Raw genomic sequence first — 19,006 nt, forward strand, 5'->3', positions numbered from 1 at the left:
TCTGCGAGCCCGGGTAGCATTATCAAAGGCAAGAAGAGGAGGAGAGATGGGTTTATTCCATGTTCCAAACAAAACTGTTATTTTAGGGGAGTTTTGTGCTTCTTCCCAATGAGAGACGGATCACATCGGGGTCGTTTGCTGTAGGAGGAAAATTAAACCCAAACTGCTCGGAGGCCCAGCCCCTGGCTCCCACCTCACCTCCCAGCCACACTGCAAAGCTCACAGGCATTCCAGAGGTGGGACTTGATGTCTACATTAATTACAAATAAATTACCTACACTTAATGTTTAAATGAAATTCCAGACCAAACTTTCTGTTTAGAAAAGCACTGGCGCAGAAATGTTGGTGTGTGTGTGGGAGTTGTGCTGCTCGGGGACCCCCAGCCGGGCTGAGCGGGGCAGAGGTGCTGCCGAGACCCCGAGCACAGCCTGGAGGGGTCATCCCGTGGGGGGCAGAGTGGGGCAGGGCTGTGGGGGGACACGTGGTTGGATGGCGGGGGCACAGCCGCTCCCCCTATCTCCCTCGCTGCTGCCTGCCATCTCCTGAAGGTTACTGCTGCCTCTGTGGCTCAGAGAATGTCACCGAGGCCAATGCTGCTCCAGCGATAGAAATAGCCTTCTCCCTGCAGAATAAGCCTAGTTCTCATTTTTCTTTCTCAGCATCCCTCCCCCAGATGCAGGCTGCCCTCCCTGCAGGCTCCCCCTCTCCCTGCAGCCCCACATTGTGCCCACAGACACAGCCCCACATTGTGCCTCCACAGCTCCGTGGGCCGTGCAGTGCTGCTGCATCGGCTGCAGGCAATCTCAGCCGTCCTCCGGTCCCATACGGTGTGGACAGGACATCACTGCCCCACTGCATCCTTCACAGCTTTGCCTGAGGCCACTGCAGGAAGCTGTGTTGCTCACCCAGGTCTGCTGCTCGGCTTGGCCAGGGGAGACGTTTTTTATAGTTTAATGCAGCTGGAGTGGGGAAAGAAAATCTTGACAGGCCCGTGGTGTAGAGAAATAGCAAAAGAGAAGAAATAAAAGATGATGGAAATTGTTCAGCTCTCATTGCAGAGGAGAGGGAGAGGAGTTACATCCCCTCCTGTGCTGGGCTGGGTCGTGGCAGCCCCATATCTCCCCATGCCCACAGCAGCCATGGAGCAGGCCAAGGGAACGGACCCACAGCCGATGCCAGGCGGTGCACCTGACAATAAATAAAGGGCACACTGGGATATAAACCCTCCTGCCTCACCGTGCGGCCCTTCCAGGAGAGCATCCCAGAGGAAAGCATCCCACCCACAGCAGTGTGTCCCACCTGCAGCTGTGTGCACCCACTTGGCCATCAGCAGGAGCTGAGCAGCTGCTGGGTGCTGTGGGGCAGGAGGTGCTGTGGGGTCACCTTCGGTATCGCAGTGCTGCACAGCCCTCACTCTGCAAGGGGAGCCGTATCTCATTTCTTCCTCAATTAGCTCCTGATTATCAGTGTCCCAGGGCCCCTTTCCAGTCTCTGTTTAATGCACCATTAATAATTCATTTCTCAGATAGCAAGAATGCAGTGCGAGGTTAGGGCTTTGTGACTAATAACTACCAGAGCAGCCCTCATCTCCAAGGGACAAATGAAGGGAACAAAAAATAAAGTGAAAGAATCAAAGATAATGTGTTTCGTGGCCTTTAATCAAACGCTGGATAAAGACTTTGATTACTCAGGTGAAAAACACACAGGTACACGTGTGCTCAGCAACTGCAGGCTGCTCAGCTCCCACGCCTCACCGACACCACCACAGCCTTGCTGTCACCACCCATCCCAGTCCCCATTCCCATTCCCATTCCCATCCCCATCCCCATCTCCATCCCCATCCCCATCTCCATCCCAGCATATCTGGCCCCACTCTCAGCACCTTCCAGGGATCCCCCTGATTTATGGTGGGCAGGGAGCCGGGGGTCTGCAAGGCTGGGCCCTGCAAAGCACAGGTTGAAGGAGCACATTTCTGTCCTCCTCCTGCAAACAATGAGCAAGGAAAGCAGTAATATGTAAAGCTCATTTACATCAGCTTATAAATGGTGTCAATACACAAAACATCCCCATTGCATCTCCTGCTCCTTGCCTGGTGGAACTCAGGTGGGTTTACTGGGACCAGAGCCCAGTGCACTGCTGGGGTTTCCCTGGGCTTTCCTCTATGGGGAGATGATGTGATGGGGCCACCAGGAGCTGCAATGGGTCACCAGCACAACCTCTGCTGGCCAGGCAGCTCCAGGCTCCCATGATGGATCCAGCACACAAAGGGGGACAGGAGAGGGGGAATCCGGCGTCAGCCTTGAGGTGCAGCATGAAAACGCGTGTCTCGGTGACAGCTGCACATTAAGTGTGATGGGTTTTTGACAGATCCAATTACAAAGCCAGGTCTCAGCAGAATCACAGCCCAGATATTCAGCGCATGAAATGTTGTTTGGGAATTACTCAATATCTCTGCTTTGTGTCTCTGCTCCTCTCCGGATCTGTGCAGACTCCAGCAGTTATCTGTGGTCATCACACCCACCTGCACTGCTCTGCTGAGGCACCGACCATCCGCAGGTGCAGACCTGCCCTGGAAATACCCCTTTATGAAGGCATCCCAAGCACAGGGCTGGAGCTGCCCCGTTCCTTTTTGTCCAACACGTGCCCAGGATGAGAGTTTCCCTTTTATTTCATTTTTTCAGTAGCAGCCAAGAGGGCAGCGCTGTGCGCAGCTCTGACTGTGGTGCAGTGACGGCAGGTGGAGAGGAAGGTTGGGATAAAGCTGGCAGCGCCGCAGCAGCTGGAGCAGAGCTGTGTCATTGTGCCCTGGCTCTGAAATCTGGGAGCTGCCGGGCAGACAGATTTGCCTTTGCACCTGCAAAGCTGCTTCATGCTCTGCTGGCTGCAGCTGAGCCCGGGCATGCAGGAACAGCAGGGAGCAAATTGAGCTCTGCTATGGCCCTTATGCAGCAGCTCCTGGGGTTCCTTGGGGTACTCAGCAGGGCCTGCAGCCCCTCTTGCCCCCACTGCAGAGGTGGGCACAGGGCTGCAATCAGAGTGAAGAGAGGTGCTTGATTTTGGGTTGGAGTTGCACCACGATGCACACTTCCCAGCAGGCTGGAATTTCCCTTGTTGCAGAAATTTCCTTCATCACGCTCCGGCTGCCCCAGGAAAGGTCACCTCTGCGTTCCCAGGCTCAGCAGAGCACAGGAGCTTAAGATGTGCTGGAAAGCAAAGTTCAGCCCTTTGCCCCCTGTGCCCACCAGTGCCACCAGCCCAGCCCCGCTGCTGCCCACCTTCTGCCAACACCAGGCAGAGGGATGGAGCTGCCCAGCCCAGCACTGCCCTCAGAGAGGCCCCCCAGCACCCCTCTGGCTGCAGGTTCCAAGTGTCCCTTCGTCTGACTTTATCTCCAAGCCTTCAGTTCTCATTATTCCTCACTCAGCAAAGTTAAAGGGCTTTTAATACCTGGCACTTTTCTCCCCGGGAAGGTGCTTGTACACTGCAATCAAAGCACATCTCAGGCTACTTTTCGATAAGCTAAACAGATTGAGCTGTAAGTCTCTGTTAAACACCCAGCCTCGGGGAAGGGCCAATCTGAGGTGCTTCCAGGCAGAGGGAGCAGAGCTTTTTGCAGCTGGTGCACCGAGAGGTGAATTGTCGCTCTGTGATGTGCCAGAGATAAATGAAATGGGCTGCATAAAAATAAATCCTTGCATTGTCCTCGCCTGGGAGAGCTCTGTGAGCACGCACTGCTATGGGCACGCACTGCTGCAGGACATTCCTGCACTGTGAGCCCACCCGATACAGAGCCCTCACCTGCTGGGCTGCAGGAACTCACCTGCAACAGAGCAGGTAGAAAACACCTTCACGGCACTTTTAGCTGCAGAATTTGCTGCAGCAGCTGTTTGCTCCGGGTCTAATGGTGCCTGACTGTGCTTACAGGCAGGGAGTTATGATGGCCGGGAACGTAAGTGCTTTGGGGAGCTGAGATAAGCAAAGATACTCTGAGCCACGGGCTTAAATCCAGGGGTTATTGACAGGGATGTGTCAGTGCACAAGGACTGGTCCAGCAGCCCTCGCTAATGCCTGCATATTGACAGGGCAATTGTAGTGATGAAGTGGGGCTCTCAGTCTGTTTTAATCACAGGAGAAACCTGCCCAGCCCTGAGCTGCATGAGGAAGGGGGGAGAGGAGGATGTGAACCTGGGGAATGGGGACCCTCAGCCCCTGCATCCCTGTAGCTCTGAGGTCAGAGCACGAGTATGCTGCAGACCACATGTATGGGAGTGACCTGAACTGCTGATGGGAGGGGAGAAGCCCCTGCCCTGCACTGAGGATGCAGCCCCGGAGGTGGCGGCCCCGGCACCAGGAGGATGTAGGGCAGAGCTGCTGGGGAGGTACAGACTTCTCCCTCTGAAGGACAGTGGCTCTGAAGGACACCAGCCAAGGTCACAGCAGCAGTCACCGTAGCTTGGCTGCTCTCTGCCACTGCACCCAAGGTGCCCGAGCTCCAGGGAAGGGGCAGCCAGATGGGGCTGGGGGTAAAGCAGGGATGGGAGGAAGGAGCAGAGGTTGGATGCAGACCATGAGCTGCTTCCAAACCCCACACAGCCCCACATCACAGTGCTCTCCTGGTCCCGTATCCCATGGGGTCTGCTGCACCTCTAAAGATGGGGAAGCTTTGAGCAACACTGCACAAACTTTGGTTTGAGGGAGCAAAGAGGACAAGGGAACAGCTGGCTCCGTGCAGACTGAGAGGTGAGTGCTGCAGGCACCATCAGGTTAACTCGCAGCCTGGATTCTCCAAGCACGAATCAGGACAATTAGAGCTTAGCAAAATGATCTGGGGTCCCCGCAGAGGGGCCTTATCTTGGGCAGAGGGCACCGCAGCCCACAGAGAGCCGCAAATAACTCACGCGGCCTCGTTACCCGGTTTCTGGAGCGGGAGCGCGGCTTCGCACTGCCCCCCAGAGACCCCCCGCCTGAATTTGGGCTGAGCCCCACGGCGGCCGCTGCTTCCGAACGGAGCCGAACCCCCGGGGCAGCCCCACACAGCGCCCGCAGCGGGACGGGAGTGCGCTTCCCTCTAGCGACCGCCGACGGGAGAGCAGAGCGAGGAGGGACGGAGAGGAGCGGGACGGGAACACGAATAGGGCAACGCGTTCTTTGCCCCGAGCCGGCTCGCACGATGGAAGAGACCGCACAGCGCTTTCCAGGTACCCACCGCGCGCGTTTACCACGCAGGATGCCCGACTTCATAAAGCGGACGCGCTCCGGATCGCACCGCGGGGCCGTCGGTTCGCTGTGTGGATGCAGCGCCGCGGGAGCAGCCCCGGCACGGCGGGGACGGCAGCAGCTGCCCGGCAGCGGGGGCGCGGGGCTGTCCCAGCCCGATACCGCACGTCCTTTAGCAGAGTTCCGCAGTCACTCCAGCAGGATTGCACACAGCAAAGTGCAGACAGGCTGTGATGCGTCTGCAGAGAGGTGCAGCCCGCCTGCACGGGCACGAAGCAACGTCCTGTGTCAAAGGTGATGGAAAGGTTCCCCAGCCTCAGGTGTGGCCCGGGAGCAGCCCTGAGTGAGTCGGCACTACAGGGACTCGTCCTGAGCGCTGGAGCAGTACTCCAGGTAGCTGAACTCCTCGATGGGGAACGTCACTGTGCTCCACTTCTTGTACTTCTTCTTCTCATCCGGGGTCACCACCACAAAGTTTTTGATGCTGAGGATGGGCAACGTCACGTTCCGGTAGATCATCTCCATTCCCCACTCCTGCGTGGACAAGGAGGGGACACTCACGCACAGGGTGACGCAACCCTGGGCTGCAGGACCTTGCACCCGGCCCCACGTCTGGAAGCTGGAGGCAGCTCCTCACTCCCCGCACACATCCCCCTTAGGAGCTGCCCACAACAATGGTCCACGTGTGCAGCACCCACGGGCCAAAGGGAAATGCAGCTCCTGTTTCTTGCTGCGTGGGCTGTGACACAGCCCAGGAGCTCACCTGCCTGCACTCACTGCACACAATGCGGCACCCGGGCTCCCAGTCCCTGAACGTCCGCTCAAAGTGTATTTTCCCAGATGAGACTGTATAATAAAACCTGTAAGAAAGGAAACAAAAGACACCCTGAAGGGGGTGATCCGGGGGACAAAACTCAGCTTTCCCACAGTCCCACGCAGCCCCCGTGACCTCCCCGGACCAACGTCCCCAAGGAGGAGCAGGCAGCAGCCACCCCCCTGCCCTGGGCAGAGCTCAGCTCTGACCACTGGACTCTGCCCACCCCCTCCTACCTGAAGTTGGGGTTGATGTTCACATGGTGCATGGCCTCCACCGTGCGGATGTCGCTGCCGCGGCACACGGCCACATTGCAGTTGACACAGTGGAAGTAAACATCATCCGGGTCGTGCAGCTGCCGCCTCTCGCTGCTCCTGGCTTCCTTCACTTGCCAGCTGAGAACAGCATTTCTCTGCAACTCCACGATCTGCAAGGAGGGCAGAGAGGCAGGAGGATGGGGTCAGCAAGGATGATACAGACAGGCTGTAGGTGCAGTAAGAGTTGTGGCCATAGAGAGATGTAGCATCCCAGGGAACACAAGCTGCATGGAAGGACAGAGATGTGCTGTGCCATACAGTTCCCGCTACCCCTTTCCAGGAGCCAGCACTGCCTCAAGGGGAGAGCAGAATCAGTGTGCCCACAGGCAGATGCAAGAAGGAGCAGTGCAGCCCTCCCTGCGCTCACCTTCAGGCGGTACTCCCGCTCAGGCATGGCTTGCACTGCTCTGATGGCCCTCTCCATGAGCCCCACCAGGCTCTCATTGAGCTGCTCTCGGTACACCTCCCGGCTGTTGGCTTTGGCGAGGACAGAGTACATACTGTTCTGGGCACGGGCACGACCCCGGGCCTGCAGCACAGAGAACAAACACTGCGGCTGAGCCCCTTGTGCCGCAGGATGCACAGGGCAGGGCAGAGTGCTCCACCTGTGCCCCACACCTCCATGGGCAATGCTGTGCCAGGGCCAGGCTCACCCCCAGGGAGCTGTCAGTAGGCACCAGGGGCATGGGGAGGTCCCCAGGTGCCACCCAGGTGCCTCGGGGCCGGGGGGATCCTGGGTGCTACCTGCACCATGGCAATCTCGTTGGTCATCAGCCCGTAGCGCACCACAATGTTGCACTCAGGGATGTCCAGGCCCTCCTCGGCCACGCTGGTGGAAAAGAGCAGGTTGAGCTCTCCGTAGCGGAACAGTGTGATCACGTCCTGCTGCTCATTCTGGGGAGAGAAGGGGGGACACTTCGGTGGTACCCCAGGACTGAGGGCTGTGCGTGGCTCCGAGCCCCGGCAGCACACACAGCACCCACAGAGCGTGCAGAGAGGGGTCGGGCTGGATCCCCAACCAGTTCCACCCCATCATCAGCATTGCCCTGGAGCACAGTGGGGCTGCGCACGTCCTGGGCCCCCACCTGGGTCATGCCCTTGGCCTGGTTGCTGTGGCCGCTACCGGTGAGCACAGCTGCCCTGATGTGCTGCCCACACAGCCCAGCTGTGTCCTGCAGCCAGCTGAGCAGGCTGTGTGCGCTCTGCCGGGTCTTGGTGAAGACAATGCCGCGAGATGACCCCGGGGGCTGGAAGTGCTCCTGCAGGATCTCCTCCAGTTTGCTCAGCCGGGGGTTCTCATAGCGCTGGTCTCCAGCCAGCGCCTGCAGCGTGGCCCTGTTCTCTGTGCAGAGAACTGTGTGTGAGGGCTATGCCTCAAAAGCAGCCTGGACCACCCTGCCGCTCCCCTCCCCCTCTCCTTTACCCTCAAAGGTGGTGGCCAGGAAGCGCTCAGTGGGGTCCTTTGTATCCCTCTTATCAGCATAGAAGTGCTGCAGGCACTGGAAGGCGTCCATCATGCGCACGGTGTCGTTGATCAGCAGTGCATCATTGTACCTGCGCAGGTGCAGGGCGCACACCCGCGTCTTGCGACAAAACCTCTCCGCCGCTGGCAAAGAACGGTGACAGTGAGGTCACATCCCGCCCTGCCAGCCCATCACCCCCCCAGGACCCTCACCTGGGCGAGCTCCTCACCTCTGTTCTCCAGCTCCACGATGCGCTGCTCATACACCTGCGTGCCGAAGTTCTGCGGCAGCTCAGGCATCTCCATGTGCTCCTGGATCTGTGCCATGATCTTCTTCAGCCGTTGGCCAAAGGGGTCCTGGTGGCAGAGGGGGCTCAGGACCCATGGGATTGGGGATATTGCCCTGGTCAGCCTTAGGGGCACAGCTTGGTGGGGATTGGGGCGGTTTGCATGGCAGGACCCAGGTGGGCTCTGGGTGAGCTGATTCCTGCAGCTGGTCTAATCCACGTGGGGGGTGGGCATCAAACAGCCAGGAGAGACCCCCAGCTCAGCAGCAAATGAGAGCTTTGGGGTCATAGGGAGCAGCGCTGTGGGCTCAACCCACCACCTCTTACCTGCTCCCTCTCCTGGCACAGGTCGTACTGCTTCGTGGGCTGGGGCACGTGGCTCTGCAGGTGCTGTGCGTGCTCCTGTGCTGATGCGATCACCTCGGTGTCCAAGTTGGCACAGATCTGAAAGGGGAGAGCCCCAAAGCCAGCCCTGAGGCCCAGCAGCCCACCGCCGTGCAGTGCACAGCACAATGCCAGAACCCACTCTGTTTGGAGCCCCAGAAGCTCAGGAGTGGGGAGCAGCACCCACCTGCAGGATGTGCTCCACAGCCCCTTCAAAGGACGTTTCCCCCCCAGTGCCGGGGGATGCCGTCAGGCCCAGGATCTGCGGCAGGTCCCGCTGCCCGCTGAGCTTCTTCTGGAGGTAACTCAGCATGATTTTGTTGTAGACAGCTTCCTTTTGAGTGTGGTGGCACTCATCTATCACCAGCAGGGAGAAATCTGCGCGGGCAAAGCAGGGCAGCAGGGTGAGCCGCTCACCCCGGGGCAGCCCCCAGCCCGGCCGTGGGGTCCCACACCCACCCGTCAGCTCCACGCGCGCCTCCTCCTCCCCGCTGAGCAGTGCGTTCTGCAGGATCTGTGCTGTGCAGATGACCACATCGCTGCCCTTCGCCAGCTGCCCAAAGAAGCATTTGTGGCTGCTGTCCCCGCTGACCGCTGTCACTTTGAAGGCATCGCGCAGGACGTGGAACTCCTTCTCCAAGTGCTGCTGCACCAGGTGCACCTGATGGGTGCCCATAGGCTCATCAGCCCCGGCCGTGGCCCCGCAGTCCCCGGGGGTGGGGGGTCCCCGGGCACCTTGTTGACCAGCACGGCCACCCGGCCGCCCCGCCGCCCCTCCAGGTGCCGCCTGCAGACGTGCACAGCCGCGCGGGTTTTGCCGGCGCCCGTGGGCAGCCACACGATGCTGTTACGGCCGCGCAGCGCCGGAGCCACCGCCTCGAGTTGGTACCCGTGGAGCTCCATCGCCGCGTCCCGGCTGGGGAACGGAGCACCGGAGGGAGAGAGGTCGGGAAACGAAAGCGGGGCCGCACGCCGTGCCGAGCTGCGCTGGGAGAAGGAGCCCCGGCAGAGCCGCACCGCACCGCACCGCAGCCCCCGGGCCGCCCCCCCCGCCGGGATCCTCGGACCTGAACCGAAACCGAAAGCAGGCGGAGCTCCGCGGCGTCATCGCGCTCCGGGGGCGGTCCCGAGCGCCCCATATCGGCACCGCGCACCCCAACCATCGCCCATCCTCTGACCCACTGCCCCCCCCCCCCCCCCCCAGGCACTGAGTTCAGCCCCCCCGGTCCTGCTGCAGGGTCAGGCACAGGGACAGCTGGCTCTGCACAAGTACATTTAATTAAAAAATAAAAAATAATAAAAGAAAGAAAACCAATCCAAACAAAACAGTCACATGGAATGGGTGGATGCGAACAGTGGGACAGGGTCTGGTCCCACCCCAGCAAGGCCAGCGAGCCTGTAGAGCAGCACCAGAGTTCACACGGCAAGGACAGCACAGGGGGTAAGGCAGCAGGCGACCAAATGCAGGACGGAGGAGGAGGACACATTAATGCTACGTGGGATGCACCCCAGCACAGCTCCCAGGGAGGTACAGGGACACACGGGCACAAGGAGGGATGCACACAACAGCCAGCCCCAACTCCGGGGCTGCAGGACAACAAGGGGAAGGGGGGGTTGGCCCCCACCCACAGCAAGGAGCTGGAAGAGCCCCCACCACTCCCTGCAGGGCTACAAGCAGTGGGGGGAGAGCAGAGGGCTGTGCTCCTGCAGGAGGGAAGAGCTGAGAGAGGCAGTGGGAGGAGGGACACCCCCCAGCTCAGCACCTCTGCCCTGCAGCCTGGGGGGGGGCAGGGGGGGCAGGGAGCTGCCCCACAGTACATTCAAGAAGAGGGGCAGGCGCTGCCTGTGCGTGGACAGGAGCAGGGGCTGAGGTCCGTGCAGAACACCAAAGCACTTGTGTGCCCCTGCCCTGGCACCGAGCGGGGGCAGAAGGCACAACCCTGGGGGGAGAGGCAGCCCCGCTCCAGCCCCCCTTCCACAACCACCAAGAGAGGGACTGGCAGCACTGCAGCTGCCCAACACCTCCCCACCCCCCCAGAAGCAGCAAACCCAGCAGCAGCCCCTGCCCACAGAACAGGGCCGCATCCTGGATGGCCTCTCTGGACCCCAGCCCTGCTCCTCCCTGCCAGCGGGACCAGGGGGGGGTCGTGGCAGCCACAGCACATCCAGACCACCCCCTACTTGTCGATGAGCCCCCCTTCCTTCAGCTTGAAGTAGAAGAACTTCTCCAGGGTGTTGGCACACTTGCAGTAGTCGCTGTCGGGCGGGTTGTACTCGCGGCAGTTGGTGATGATGCGCTGCAGGTCGGCAATGAACAGCTTCTTGGTGACGTAGTAGCGGTTCTTCAGGCGCTCCGTCATGGTCTTCAGGTCTGGGGGTGGGAAAGGGCCGGGCCCCATCACATCACTGCGCCTCCCCCCCCACCCAGCCCTGCAGGTAGGTCCCCCTCCCACCACCAGCCACAGCCAGGGGGGTCCCTGATGGGTCCCATTCTGCTGCCCGGCTCACCCCCTGGGACAGCCCCTGCCCAGCACTGCACCGGGGCACGCTGCAATCCCCCGTTACCCCCACAGCCCCCAGGCACCCACCAATAGGGAAGCGGATGATTTCATAGTAGTCCGGCGCCTCCGATTTCTTCACCGGCTCCATGAAGGGCCACGCGCTGGGGTGGGTCTGTGGGGAGAGGGGCAGAGTTACTGCAGCATCAGCCCCTGCCCTGCGCCCACAGCCCAGACAGAGCCACGTCGGGGACACCTGGCCGCCCCCTCCCAGGAACAGCACGGGGGATGGCACAGCAGCGTACACCCGCCCCACACCTTGATCTGGGCCAGGAGGTTCTTCAGGGTGTTGTAGAGCTGGTCCGGGTCCTTCAGCTCCTTCCTGCAGGGCAGAGCAGAGTCCATCAGCACGAGGCTCCTGCACCCCAGTACAAGGCTACTGCTGCAGGGCCAGGGGTGGCACAGAGCAGGAGCCCACGGCTCCAGCGCACCTTGGGACCCCTCACTCACCCTTTCTCCTTCCCCAGCGGTTTCCAACCCGTTTCTCCTGGAAGGAAAGGGTCGGCGTCACCAGAGGGCTCTGCCCCCACACACGCGGGGCTCTACGCCTCACCGAGGGGTCTGGATGAGCCCTGCCACCCCCGCCCCCTGGGCAGCACGGAGAGCTCACGGATGCCGGGGACGCTCTCGATGGGGATCTGCCGCACGCCCTCCTTGAAGCAGGTCAGGCCAGGGTAGACCTTGCGGATCTGCGCTTGCTTCCTCTCAATCAGCTTCTTGATGATCTGCAGTGGGAAGGTGGCACGTCAGCAGATGCTGTGGGACATGAGGCCGCAACAGACCCAGAGTAACAGCCAGGAGAAGCCCTCCCCGCCCCCAAAAGGCACCGCGCTGATCCCGTGAGCATGGCTGCAGGGGTGAGGGAGGGATGGTTCCCAAAGGCCGGCACATCCCATCCCCTCACTTCTGGGGGGGTCAGAGGTACCTCCTTCTGCTTTTTGATGATGTGGGAAAGCTCAGTATAGGGGATGCGGGGGTTCAGCTCGCACTCCATCAAGGTTGCCCCCTCGTAGTCCTTGATGTAGCCCAGGTAGCGGCTCTTGGGGACCTTGATGTCCTTAGAGAAGCCCTGGAAGGGGAGGAGAGGTGGGATGGAGCTCAGGGACAGAGGGTCGGGCTGGGGGGAAGCAGCAGGGGAAGGAACCCACCTGCTTCTTGAAGTAGCCAATGGCATACTCATCGGCATAGGTGAGGAAGTAGAGGATGTTGTGCTTGATGTGGTACTCCTTCAGGTGGTTCATCAGGTGTGTCCCGTAGCCCTGGGGGGGGCTGCCATGAGATGGGGTCCTCACACCCCCAAGGCAGTCCGTAAGCCCCCCCCCAGGGGGGTTCTGGCCTCACCTTCACTTGCTCATTGGATGTCACGGCGCAGAAGACAATCTCAGTGAAGCCCTGGGTGGGAAACATGCGGAAGCAGATGCCCCCGATCACACGGCCATCCTTGATGAGTGCCAAGGTCTTGTGCTTCCTGCAGCCAAACCGACAGTGAGGCGGGGGGAGCCCCACGCAGCCCCCGCAGCCCCCAGCACCCACGGGTCGAAGACGAGGCGGGTGATGTACTCCTTGGGCATGCGGGGCAGCTGGTGCGAGAAGACGTTCTGCAGGCCCACCAGCCACATCAGGATCTTCTTGTTGGACTTCTGCGAGAGCGAGTTGCCGATGACGTGGAACTCGATGATGCCGCGGCGCTCCTCCAGCCGGGCGGTCTCATCCCGCGCCGCGTTGGCCGACAACAGGCTGGTCTGCATAGGGGGCAGCTGAGCCCCCCCGGCCCCAGGACCTCAGAGCCCCCGAGGTGCCAGCACCCCACGAGCTGCGCCCCACGGCGGTGCCATCCCCACGTGCCCCCCCTGCCCGTACCTCAGGGCCCAGCATGGCAGCGGGGTCGGTGATGGTCAGCATCACCTCGTTCACCAGCTCCATGGGGATGTCGCCCATCACGCGGATCCTCTTGGCATCCTCCAGCGTCAGGCTCTCTGGCAGCTTCCGCTTCTCCCCTGGGGCAGCACGCAGCTCGTCAGGCAGAGCCCCCCGCACTGGGCCGGGGCTGTTCCCACTCCCTGCCCTCTGCCCTACCCGGCAGAGGCTCCGGCGTGCCGGCATCCATGCTCGTGGCCAAGCTGCTGCTGCTGAGCTTCTTGCTGAAGAGCGGTGCGGTGGGCACCGTGACGGCACTGACGGTGGCTGCAGGAGAGCAAACAGCCGTAAGTACGAGGGAGCCCCATCCACGCTGCAGCGGTGACAGCACCGGCCCGGCCATCACCCTTCGGTACCTGAGCGTGACACCAGCTGGGCGCCCTCTGCAGCCGGCACAGTGAAATCCGCCTCCCATATGGGTGAGTTCTCACCATAGATCTCCTCCTCCAGCATGGACAGGAACCTGGCAGGGAGCAGCGTGCCGAGCTGGGTGCACACAGCCCCGTGGGGAGCGCAGAGGAAACGGCCGCGCAGACGGCAGCCCCGTGCCAGGCACCTACTTGGGGAAGTGGGTGAGGATCAGCGTGCGCTTCTCCGGCACCAGCTTGTCCTTCTCCACCCGGAACTTCTCCAGCAGCTGCCGGCGGGTGACAGTGAAGATGGACTTGAGGAGGCTGCGCCCAAAGACGTGCGTGGTCTCATAGCGGGGAAGGCTGTCGCAGCTCTGCGGCACGTGGCAGTAGCACAGCCACCTGGGGGAGAGAGCGTGCAATCCTGGGGCTGCGACCCCCCCCGGCAGCAGTGCTGCTGAAAGAGACCCAGGCAGAGGCGCCCCCCCTCACCTGGTGTAGTTGACCTTGTAGGTGGCCACGTCGTCGTTCTGCGAGCGCTGCCGGAACTGCGACGGTGTCTCCAGCTTCCAGTAGTTGAGGCAGAGCAGGAACATCTTGGAGAGCTCATACATCGTCTGCCGCTCCTTGGGCGGGAGGTGGCTGAATTTGTACTGCACGAAGTTCAGGACCCCCTGGGGGAGAGGAGTGGGTCGGAGGGTGCCAGGGCCGCGGGTCACTGCGCCGCGGAGCCCAGCTGCCTACAGGCACCTCCGAGATGCAAGCAGGAGGCCTGGAGAAGCAGCAGGCCTGGAGAAGCAGCAGGAGCAGAAGGGCCACCGCTGCCACCATCACCGCACACACTCTCATTTTCCACTCTCGGTGACAAAGCTGAGAGCTCCACGAGTTTGCAGCACAGTGCGTGGGGTCACCACAATGCCCAAACGCCACTGTGTTTGCTCAGCTCAGGGTATTCAGCCCAGCCTGCCCCCCAGCACAGCCCACAGCGGCCTCACCTGCTCAATGTTGGGTTTCTCAAATGGGGGGCTCCCCAGCGACCCCTCGACCACCGGCTGGCTCATCTGCAGGATGCACTTCCTGAGGAGCTGCAAAGACCCCATGGGACACCGTCACCACTCAATGCCCACTCATTCCCCGGACACCTCCCTTCCCGGGAGATCGGACACAGCAGCTCCGCAGCTCTGAAACGGGGCTGCACAGAGCGCAGCTGCCTGCAGGTCGGGCAGAGGGTGAGCAGCAGGACAGACAGACGCACCTTGAACAGGTAGAAATAGACCTGCTTGGTGTCCGTGTCCTCCTCCTTGTGCACTGACATGAAGAGGTTCTCCACGTCCACCACCATGCCCAGCAGTCGGTTGATCTCCTCCTCCGAGACGTTCTCCAGGTGGGACACGTGGTCGGCTGTGGCAGAGACAGCACACGGTGAGACGGGGGGTGGGCACCGCTCCCCACCCCGGGGGTCCCAGCAGTGGTGCAGCCCTGGGGGCGTGGGGGGGTTACCCAACGCGTGGCTGCAGCTGCGGCAGGGCTCGCTCAGGTTGGTCACCGGCTGCTGCAGGTCCATGCGGGGGGCGGTGGGAGGGTTGGGGTTCTTCCAGCCGTTGCACTTGCAGGCATCGTTAGCCTGCGAGGAGGGGTGGGAGAGGCCATCGCACAGCAGCCCAATGCACGACGCAGCCAACAAACGGCTGAGCGGCTTCACCCACCCCCCCTCCACGAAGCCTCAGCACCCATCCCGCCCCAACGCCGAACGCTGTCCCCGGCAGCAGCACCCCCCGCCCGCGCACACCCAGCGCTGCTCAGCGCCCCACCGCAGCATCCCCCGCCCCCTCACCGCGCTGCACAGCCCGGCGCTCCGCACCTCCGACCCACGCGCAGCACCGCCCCGCAAAGCTCAGCGTGCGGTTCCCGCACCCCCCGCCCGCGCACCGCCCCGCATCCCCTCCCGCACGGCGCGGTATCCTCACCCCGCAGCCCCCCCGCGCCCACCTTGCAGGCCGAGAACACCCCCAGCTTCTCCAGCTTCTTGCCGCGGGGGAACCCCCGCACCTGCGCCTTGCGTTGACTCGCCCGCTGCTGCTGGCTGAGCCCGGGCCGCGCCGGGTCGCTGGAACCCGCCCCGCCCGCTCCTCCCGGAGCCGTTCCGCCGCTCCCCACCCCGGCGTTCGGCGCCGCCGCCGTTCCCGGAGCCGGCGGGGGTCTCCCGGGCTGCGCGGCCTCCGGCTCCGCCATGCCGGGCCCGGCGTGAGCTCCGAGCTCACTGCGCCTGCGCGCCGGGCACGCCGGGAGCGGTAGTTCGCAGCGGGGAGGGCCGAGAGCGGCGATACCGGGACGGCACCCGGCGCTCCGCACCGCCGCGTGCGAGCCGGGCCGGCGGCCGGGCGCTCCGAGCACGGCGTCCCGACACAAAGGAGGCTCCCTGCGGGCTCACCGTGGAGCCACAGCTCGGAGCGCCCATCCCGGGGCTACGCCGGTAACGCGGGGCCGACGCTCAGCGGGGGTTACCGGGGGGCGCCGGCCCGGAGCCCGGGACCGAACCGCGGAACGGATCCGCCGCGCCGCCAAACGCGGAGCGCGGCCGCGCCCACAGCCGGCAAATACGGAGCGGACGGCGCCCGTCCGCCCATCCGTGGAGCGGCTCCGCCCGCAGCCCCGCGGGGGGGCGCGGTTTGGCGGAACGCCCTTCGCGGGGAGCCCCGCAGCGCCTGGAAGGTGCGAGCAGCGGCGGGGCGGGGCGGGGCGGGGGGGGCACGGCTGCTGTCCCCGCCCCGGCAGCGCGGCGAGTGTCCCAGCGCCTTCCCGAAGAGCCCAGCGCCGTCTCCGAGGGCTCTCCGCGGTCGTGTCGCCGTGCGTGAGCGGGAGCCCTCCCCGTCCGTCTGTCTCCGGCAGGGCAGGGGGCGGAGATGTGCCAGGGATGCGCCTTTTGCAGCGCGGTGCGGCTCCCGGGATGGCCGTCCCGCTGCGAGAGCACAGCGAGGCCAAACCAGCAAACACACGAGCCGTATATGTAAAACTCAGGGACGTTTATTACATATCAAAAAAATCTACACGCTTTGGCCAGAGATCCCCCCCCGTCAGGGCCGGCACAGCCCCGCTCTGCGGCCGGCGGTGCCCCAGCACCGGGCTCAGCCCGGCCCCGCGCTGCTCCATCACGCCTTGGCTCTCTCTGCTCCGTCCTCGGCGTTGGCCGCCGGCTGTGCCGCTACTGCTGGCAGCTGGATGGGCACGTTCCTCTCGTTGGGGGGCGGCAGGGCCAGCCGGGGGGCCTCGATGCGCAGCTGCCCCTCGCTGGACAGGGAGCAGGTCAGCGCCTCGGCGTCCACCTCCTCGGGCACGTCCCACTCGCGCTTCAGCACCTCGTACTTGTAGGAGAAGGAGCCCTTCTCGTCCGTGCTCTGCGTCTCCTTCTGCCCCACCAGCACCACCTTCCTGCCCACCACCTTCACCGACAGCTGCTCGGGGGCGAAGTCCTTCACGTCCTGGCAGACGGAGAAGCCCTCCCCGGAGCCCTGGGTCAGAGCCGCGCTGCTGCTCGGTGCCCGCTCGATGCTGACGCGGTTGGAGCTGCTCCCGCTGCTCAGCAGCTGCTCGAAGCTGCTCATGAACTGCCGAGCCCTCTCCATCTCCATCCGTATCTCTCTCTCCAGCTCAGCAAAGAGGGTGCCTGGGTGCGGCCAGAGGGTGCGGACGGGTCCCAGCCACGGGAACAGAGACCCGGAGGCGGGCGGCATGAAGTGCAGGCGGCAAAGCATCTCTGCGGTGCTGCGGCTGAGGCTGTGCTCAGGGCTGGAGCGGTGCTGGGCTGCCGCCGGGACGCGGGGTTTTATCCTCCTCTTCCCAGGGGTGTGCCCCTTCCAGAACGCTCTCTCCCTACGCGCCCTCCTGGAGCCATCGCCTATTTTTGCGCGGCTGATTATCCACCGGCCAAAATAGCAGCGCCTGCTTCTGGGGCCGAGTCACCCTCCTCAAATAGGGAGCTGCAGTCACCGCCGAGGCTCGGGTTTCTGCAGAGCCACCGTGATGCAGCACGCGGCACCGCCGGCCGAGGGGGCAAACAAAGCCCTCCCGCAGCCCCGCACTGCAGCGCGGGTCACGCTGCGCAGGGACCGTCCCACCGCCACGGTGTCACCGCTGCCCGGCGCCTCTCGCACTTTCCAGACCCACCCCCCACGTTCGGGACTCCGTACAGCCCTGAACGCAGCGCCGGTGGGCCCTGCGTGGGGCGGGCACGGGTTTGCTTCGGTGTGTCCCGTGGGTCCCAACAGCGCGCGGTGGGTGGGACGCACTGCCGAGGGGGGCCCTGTGAGTGGGGCAGGGGGCGAATGGGCCGAGGGGAGGGGGTGGCAGCGAGGAGGGGAGTCCGGCCCCGCTCCCTGCCGGGAAACAGAAAGGCCACGGATTTTTGGCAGGGGCGGTTCGGGCATCCCGCTCGGAGGCTGAGGTGATGCTGCTAATTATAATTCAGGAGAGCAGAGCTACAAGAGTAAGAGCGAAGGTATTTGGGCCGTGAGGTAAGAGGCGCCTCACCTCAGCGATGAGTAACAAGAATGAGCTGGAACGGGCCAGAACGAGCCCCGCTCTTCTCCCGAGGGTGACGACATCCGCGGGCCGAGGCCACTCCTCCCGGAGAGGGCAATAAAAGCCGCGGGCGCCGGAGCCGGAGCACAACGCTCCCAACTCCCGGAGAGGAAACAGCTGAGAGCAAAGAGCTGAGAGCAGCAGCAGCAGCAGCAGCAGCAGCAGCAGCAGCAGCAGCGACAACAACATCAACATCAACAACGATGCTTTGCCGGATGCACCTCGCTCCATTCGCCTCCAGCTCCCTGGCCACCCGGCTGGGCACGGTGAGGACCCTCTGGCCGCACGCAGAGACCATCTTCAGCGAGCTGCAGCAGGAGATGGAGAAGGCTCGGCAGTTCATGAGCAGCTTCGAGCAGCTCCTGAGCAGCCACGGACCCATCGCCGCAGAGCAGGCACCGAGCAGCAGCGCAGCCCCAGCCCAGGGCTCCGGGGAGGGCTTCTCCGTCTGCCAGGATGTGAAGAACTTCGCCCCTGAGCAGCTGTCGGTGAAGGTGGTGGGCAGGAAGGTGGTGCTGGTGGGGCAGAAGGAGACGCAGAACACGGACGAGAAGGGCTCCTTCTCCTACAAGTACGAGGTGCTGAAGCGCGAGTGGGACGTGCCCGAGGAGGTGGACGCCGAGGCGCTGACCTGCTCCCTGTCCCCGGAGGGGCAGCTGCGCATCGAGGCCCCCCGGCTGGCCCTGCCGTCTTCTGCTGAGAGGAGTGTGCCCATCCAGGTGAGCCCCGCAGCTCCGCAGCCCGGGGCAGCCAAGGATGGAGCTGTCAGCAAAGCCCAGGCGTGATGGGACGGAACAACGGTCTGCATCGGGACCAGCAGAGACGGCAGTGAGTCTGGGGCTCTCGCCCAGACACGCTCCATCCATCATGTTTTTCACTATACTGGAATGTCCTCGTTTTTGTATCCAATAAAAAAACGTTTTGCATAGAACCTGGCTGTGCTTCTTTTGGGGGGGTGATTGGTGGGGTGGCTGAGCCTTGATCTCAGCTCTGGGTGGGTGCATGGAGAGGGTAAAACCCTCTCTGCTCTTAGTGCTACAGGGCTGACAGCAGAGCCCCTGTGCTGCTCAGAGCAGGGAGATCATCCCTGTTCTCCCACACTGCAGCAGCTCCATAGCCCTC

General features: G+C 63.0%; 4 protein-coding genes across 6 annotated transcripts; 1 reads left to right on the top strand and 3 right to left on the bottom strand.

The window, feature by feature from the left end:
- Window positions 1-1,640: 1,640 nt before the first annotated feature.
- Window positions 1,641-9,605, bottom strand: DHX58 (DExH-box helicase 58). Of its 2 annotated transcripts, none has more exons than XM_004948616.5 (12): window positions 9,371-9,605; window positions 8,941-9,142; window positions 8,669-8,859; window positions 8,425-8,541; window positions 8,041-8,167; window positions 7,772-7,954; window positions 7,434-7,690; window positions 7,093-7,242; window positions 6,716-6,877; window positions 6,268-6,458; window positions 5,981-6,077; window positions 1,641-5,751 (listed from the first exon to the last, which is right to left on the bottom strand). In XM_004948616.5, the coding sequence occupies exons 1-12, from the start codon at window positions 9,587-9,589 to the stop codon at window positions 5,572-5,574; spliced, it is 2,076 nt and encodes a 691-aa protein (XP_004948673.2). In that variant the 5' UTR covers window positions 9,590-9,605; the 3' UTR covers window positions 1,641-5,571. The 2 variants fall into 2 exon arrangements, with proteins under 2 accessions (XP_004948673.2, NP_001305337.2); NM_001318408.2 differs by having other exon boundaries at window positions 5,173-5,751; window positions 9,217-9,605.
- A 136-nt stretch (window positions 9,606-9,741) lies between these two features.
- On the bottom strand, window positions 9,742-15,568 carry KAT2A (lysine acetyltransferase 2A). Of its 2 annotated transcripts, none has more exons than XM_015299653.4 (18): window positions 15,296-15,568; window positions 14,807-14,930; window positions 14,562-14,707; window positions 14,302-14,391; window positions 13,799-13,980; window positions 13,517-13,708; window positions 13,313-13,419; window positions 13,116-13,223; window positions 12,900-13,036; window positions 12,573-12,781; window positions 12,381-12,507; window positions 12,188-12,298; window positions 11,965-12,108; window positions 11,650-11,764; window positions 11,490-11,526; window positions 11,298-11,361; window positions 11,070-11,154; window positions 9,742-10,852 (listed from the first exon to the last, which is right to left on the bottom strand). In XM_015299653.4, the coding sequence occupies exons 1-18, from the start codon at window positions 15,536-15,538 to the stop codon at window positions 10,659-10,661; spliced, it is 2,415 nt and encodes an 804-aa protein (XP_015155139.1). In that variant the 5' UTR covers window positions 15,539-15,568; the 3' UTR covers window positions 9,742-10,658. The 2 variants fall into 2 exon arrangements, with proteins under 2 accessions (XP_015155139.1, XP_015155138.1); XM_015299652.4 differs by having other exon boundaries at window positions 12,573-12,796.
- A 744-nt stretch (window positions 15,569-16,312) lies between these two features.
- Window positions 16,313-17,102, bottom strand: LOC772158 (heat shock protein 30C-like). Its single transcript, XM_003642832.6, has one exon. The coding sequence runs from the start codon at window positions 17,056-17,058 to the stop codon at window positions 16,456-16,458; it is 603 nt and encodes a 200-aa protein (XP_003642880.1). The 5' UTR covers window positions 17,059-17,102; the 3' UTR covers window positions 16,313-16,455.
- Window positions 17,103-17,970: 868 nt separating this feature from the next.
- On the top strand, window positions 17,971-18,815 carry HSPB9 (heat shock protein family B (small) member 9). Its single transcript, NM_001010842.3, has one exon. It carries the CDS (start codon window positions 18,088-18,090, stop codon window positions 18,667-18,669), a length of 582 nt encoding a protein of 193 aa, NP_001010842.2. The 5' UTR covers window positions 17,971-18,087; the 3' UTR covers window positions 18,670-18,815.
- Window positions 18,816-19,006: the final 191 nt, after the last annotated feature.

Source organism: Gallus gallus, chromosome 27 (assembly GCF_016699485.2).
Source record: "Gallus gallus isolate bGalGal1 chromosome 27, bGalGal1.mat.broiler.GRCg7b, whole genome shotgun sequence".
Classification (NCBI taxonomy): Eukaryota; Metazoa; Chordata; class Aves; order Galliformes; family Phasianidae; genus Gallus; species Gallus gallus.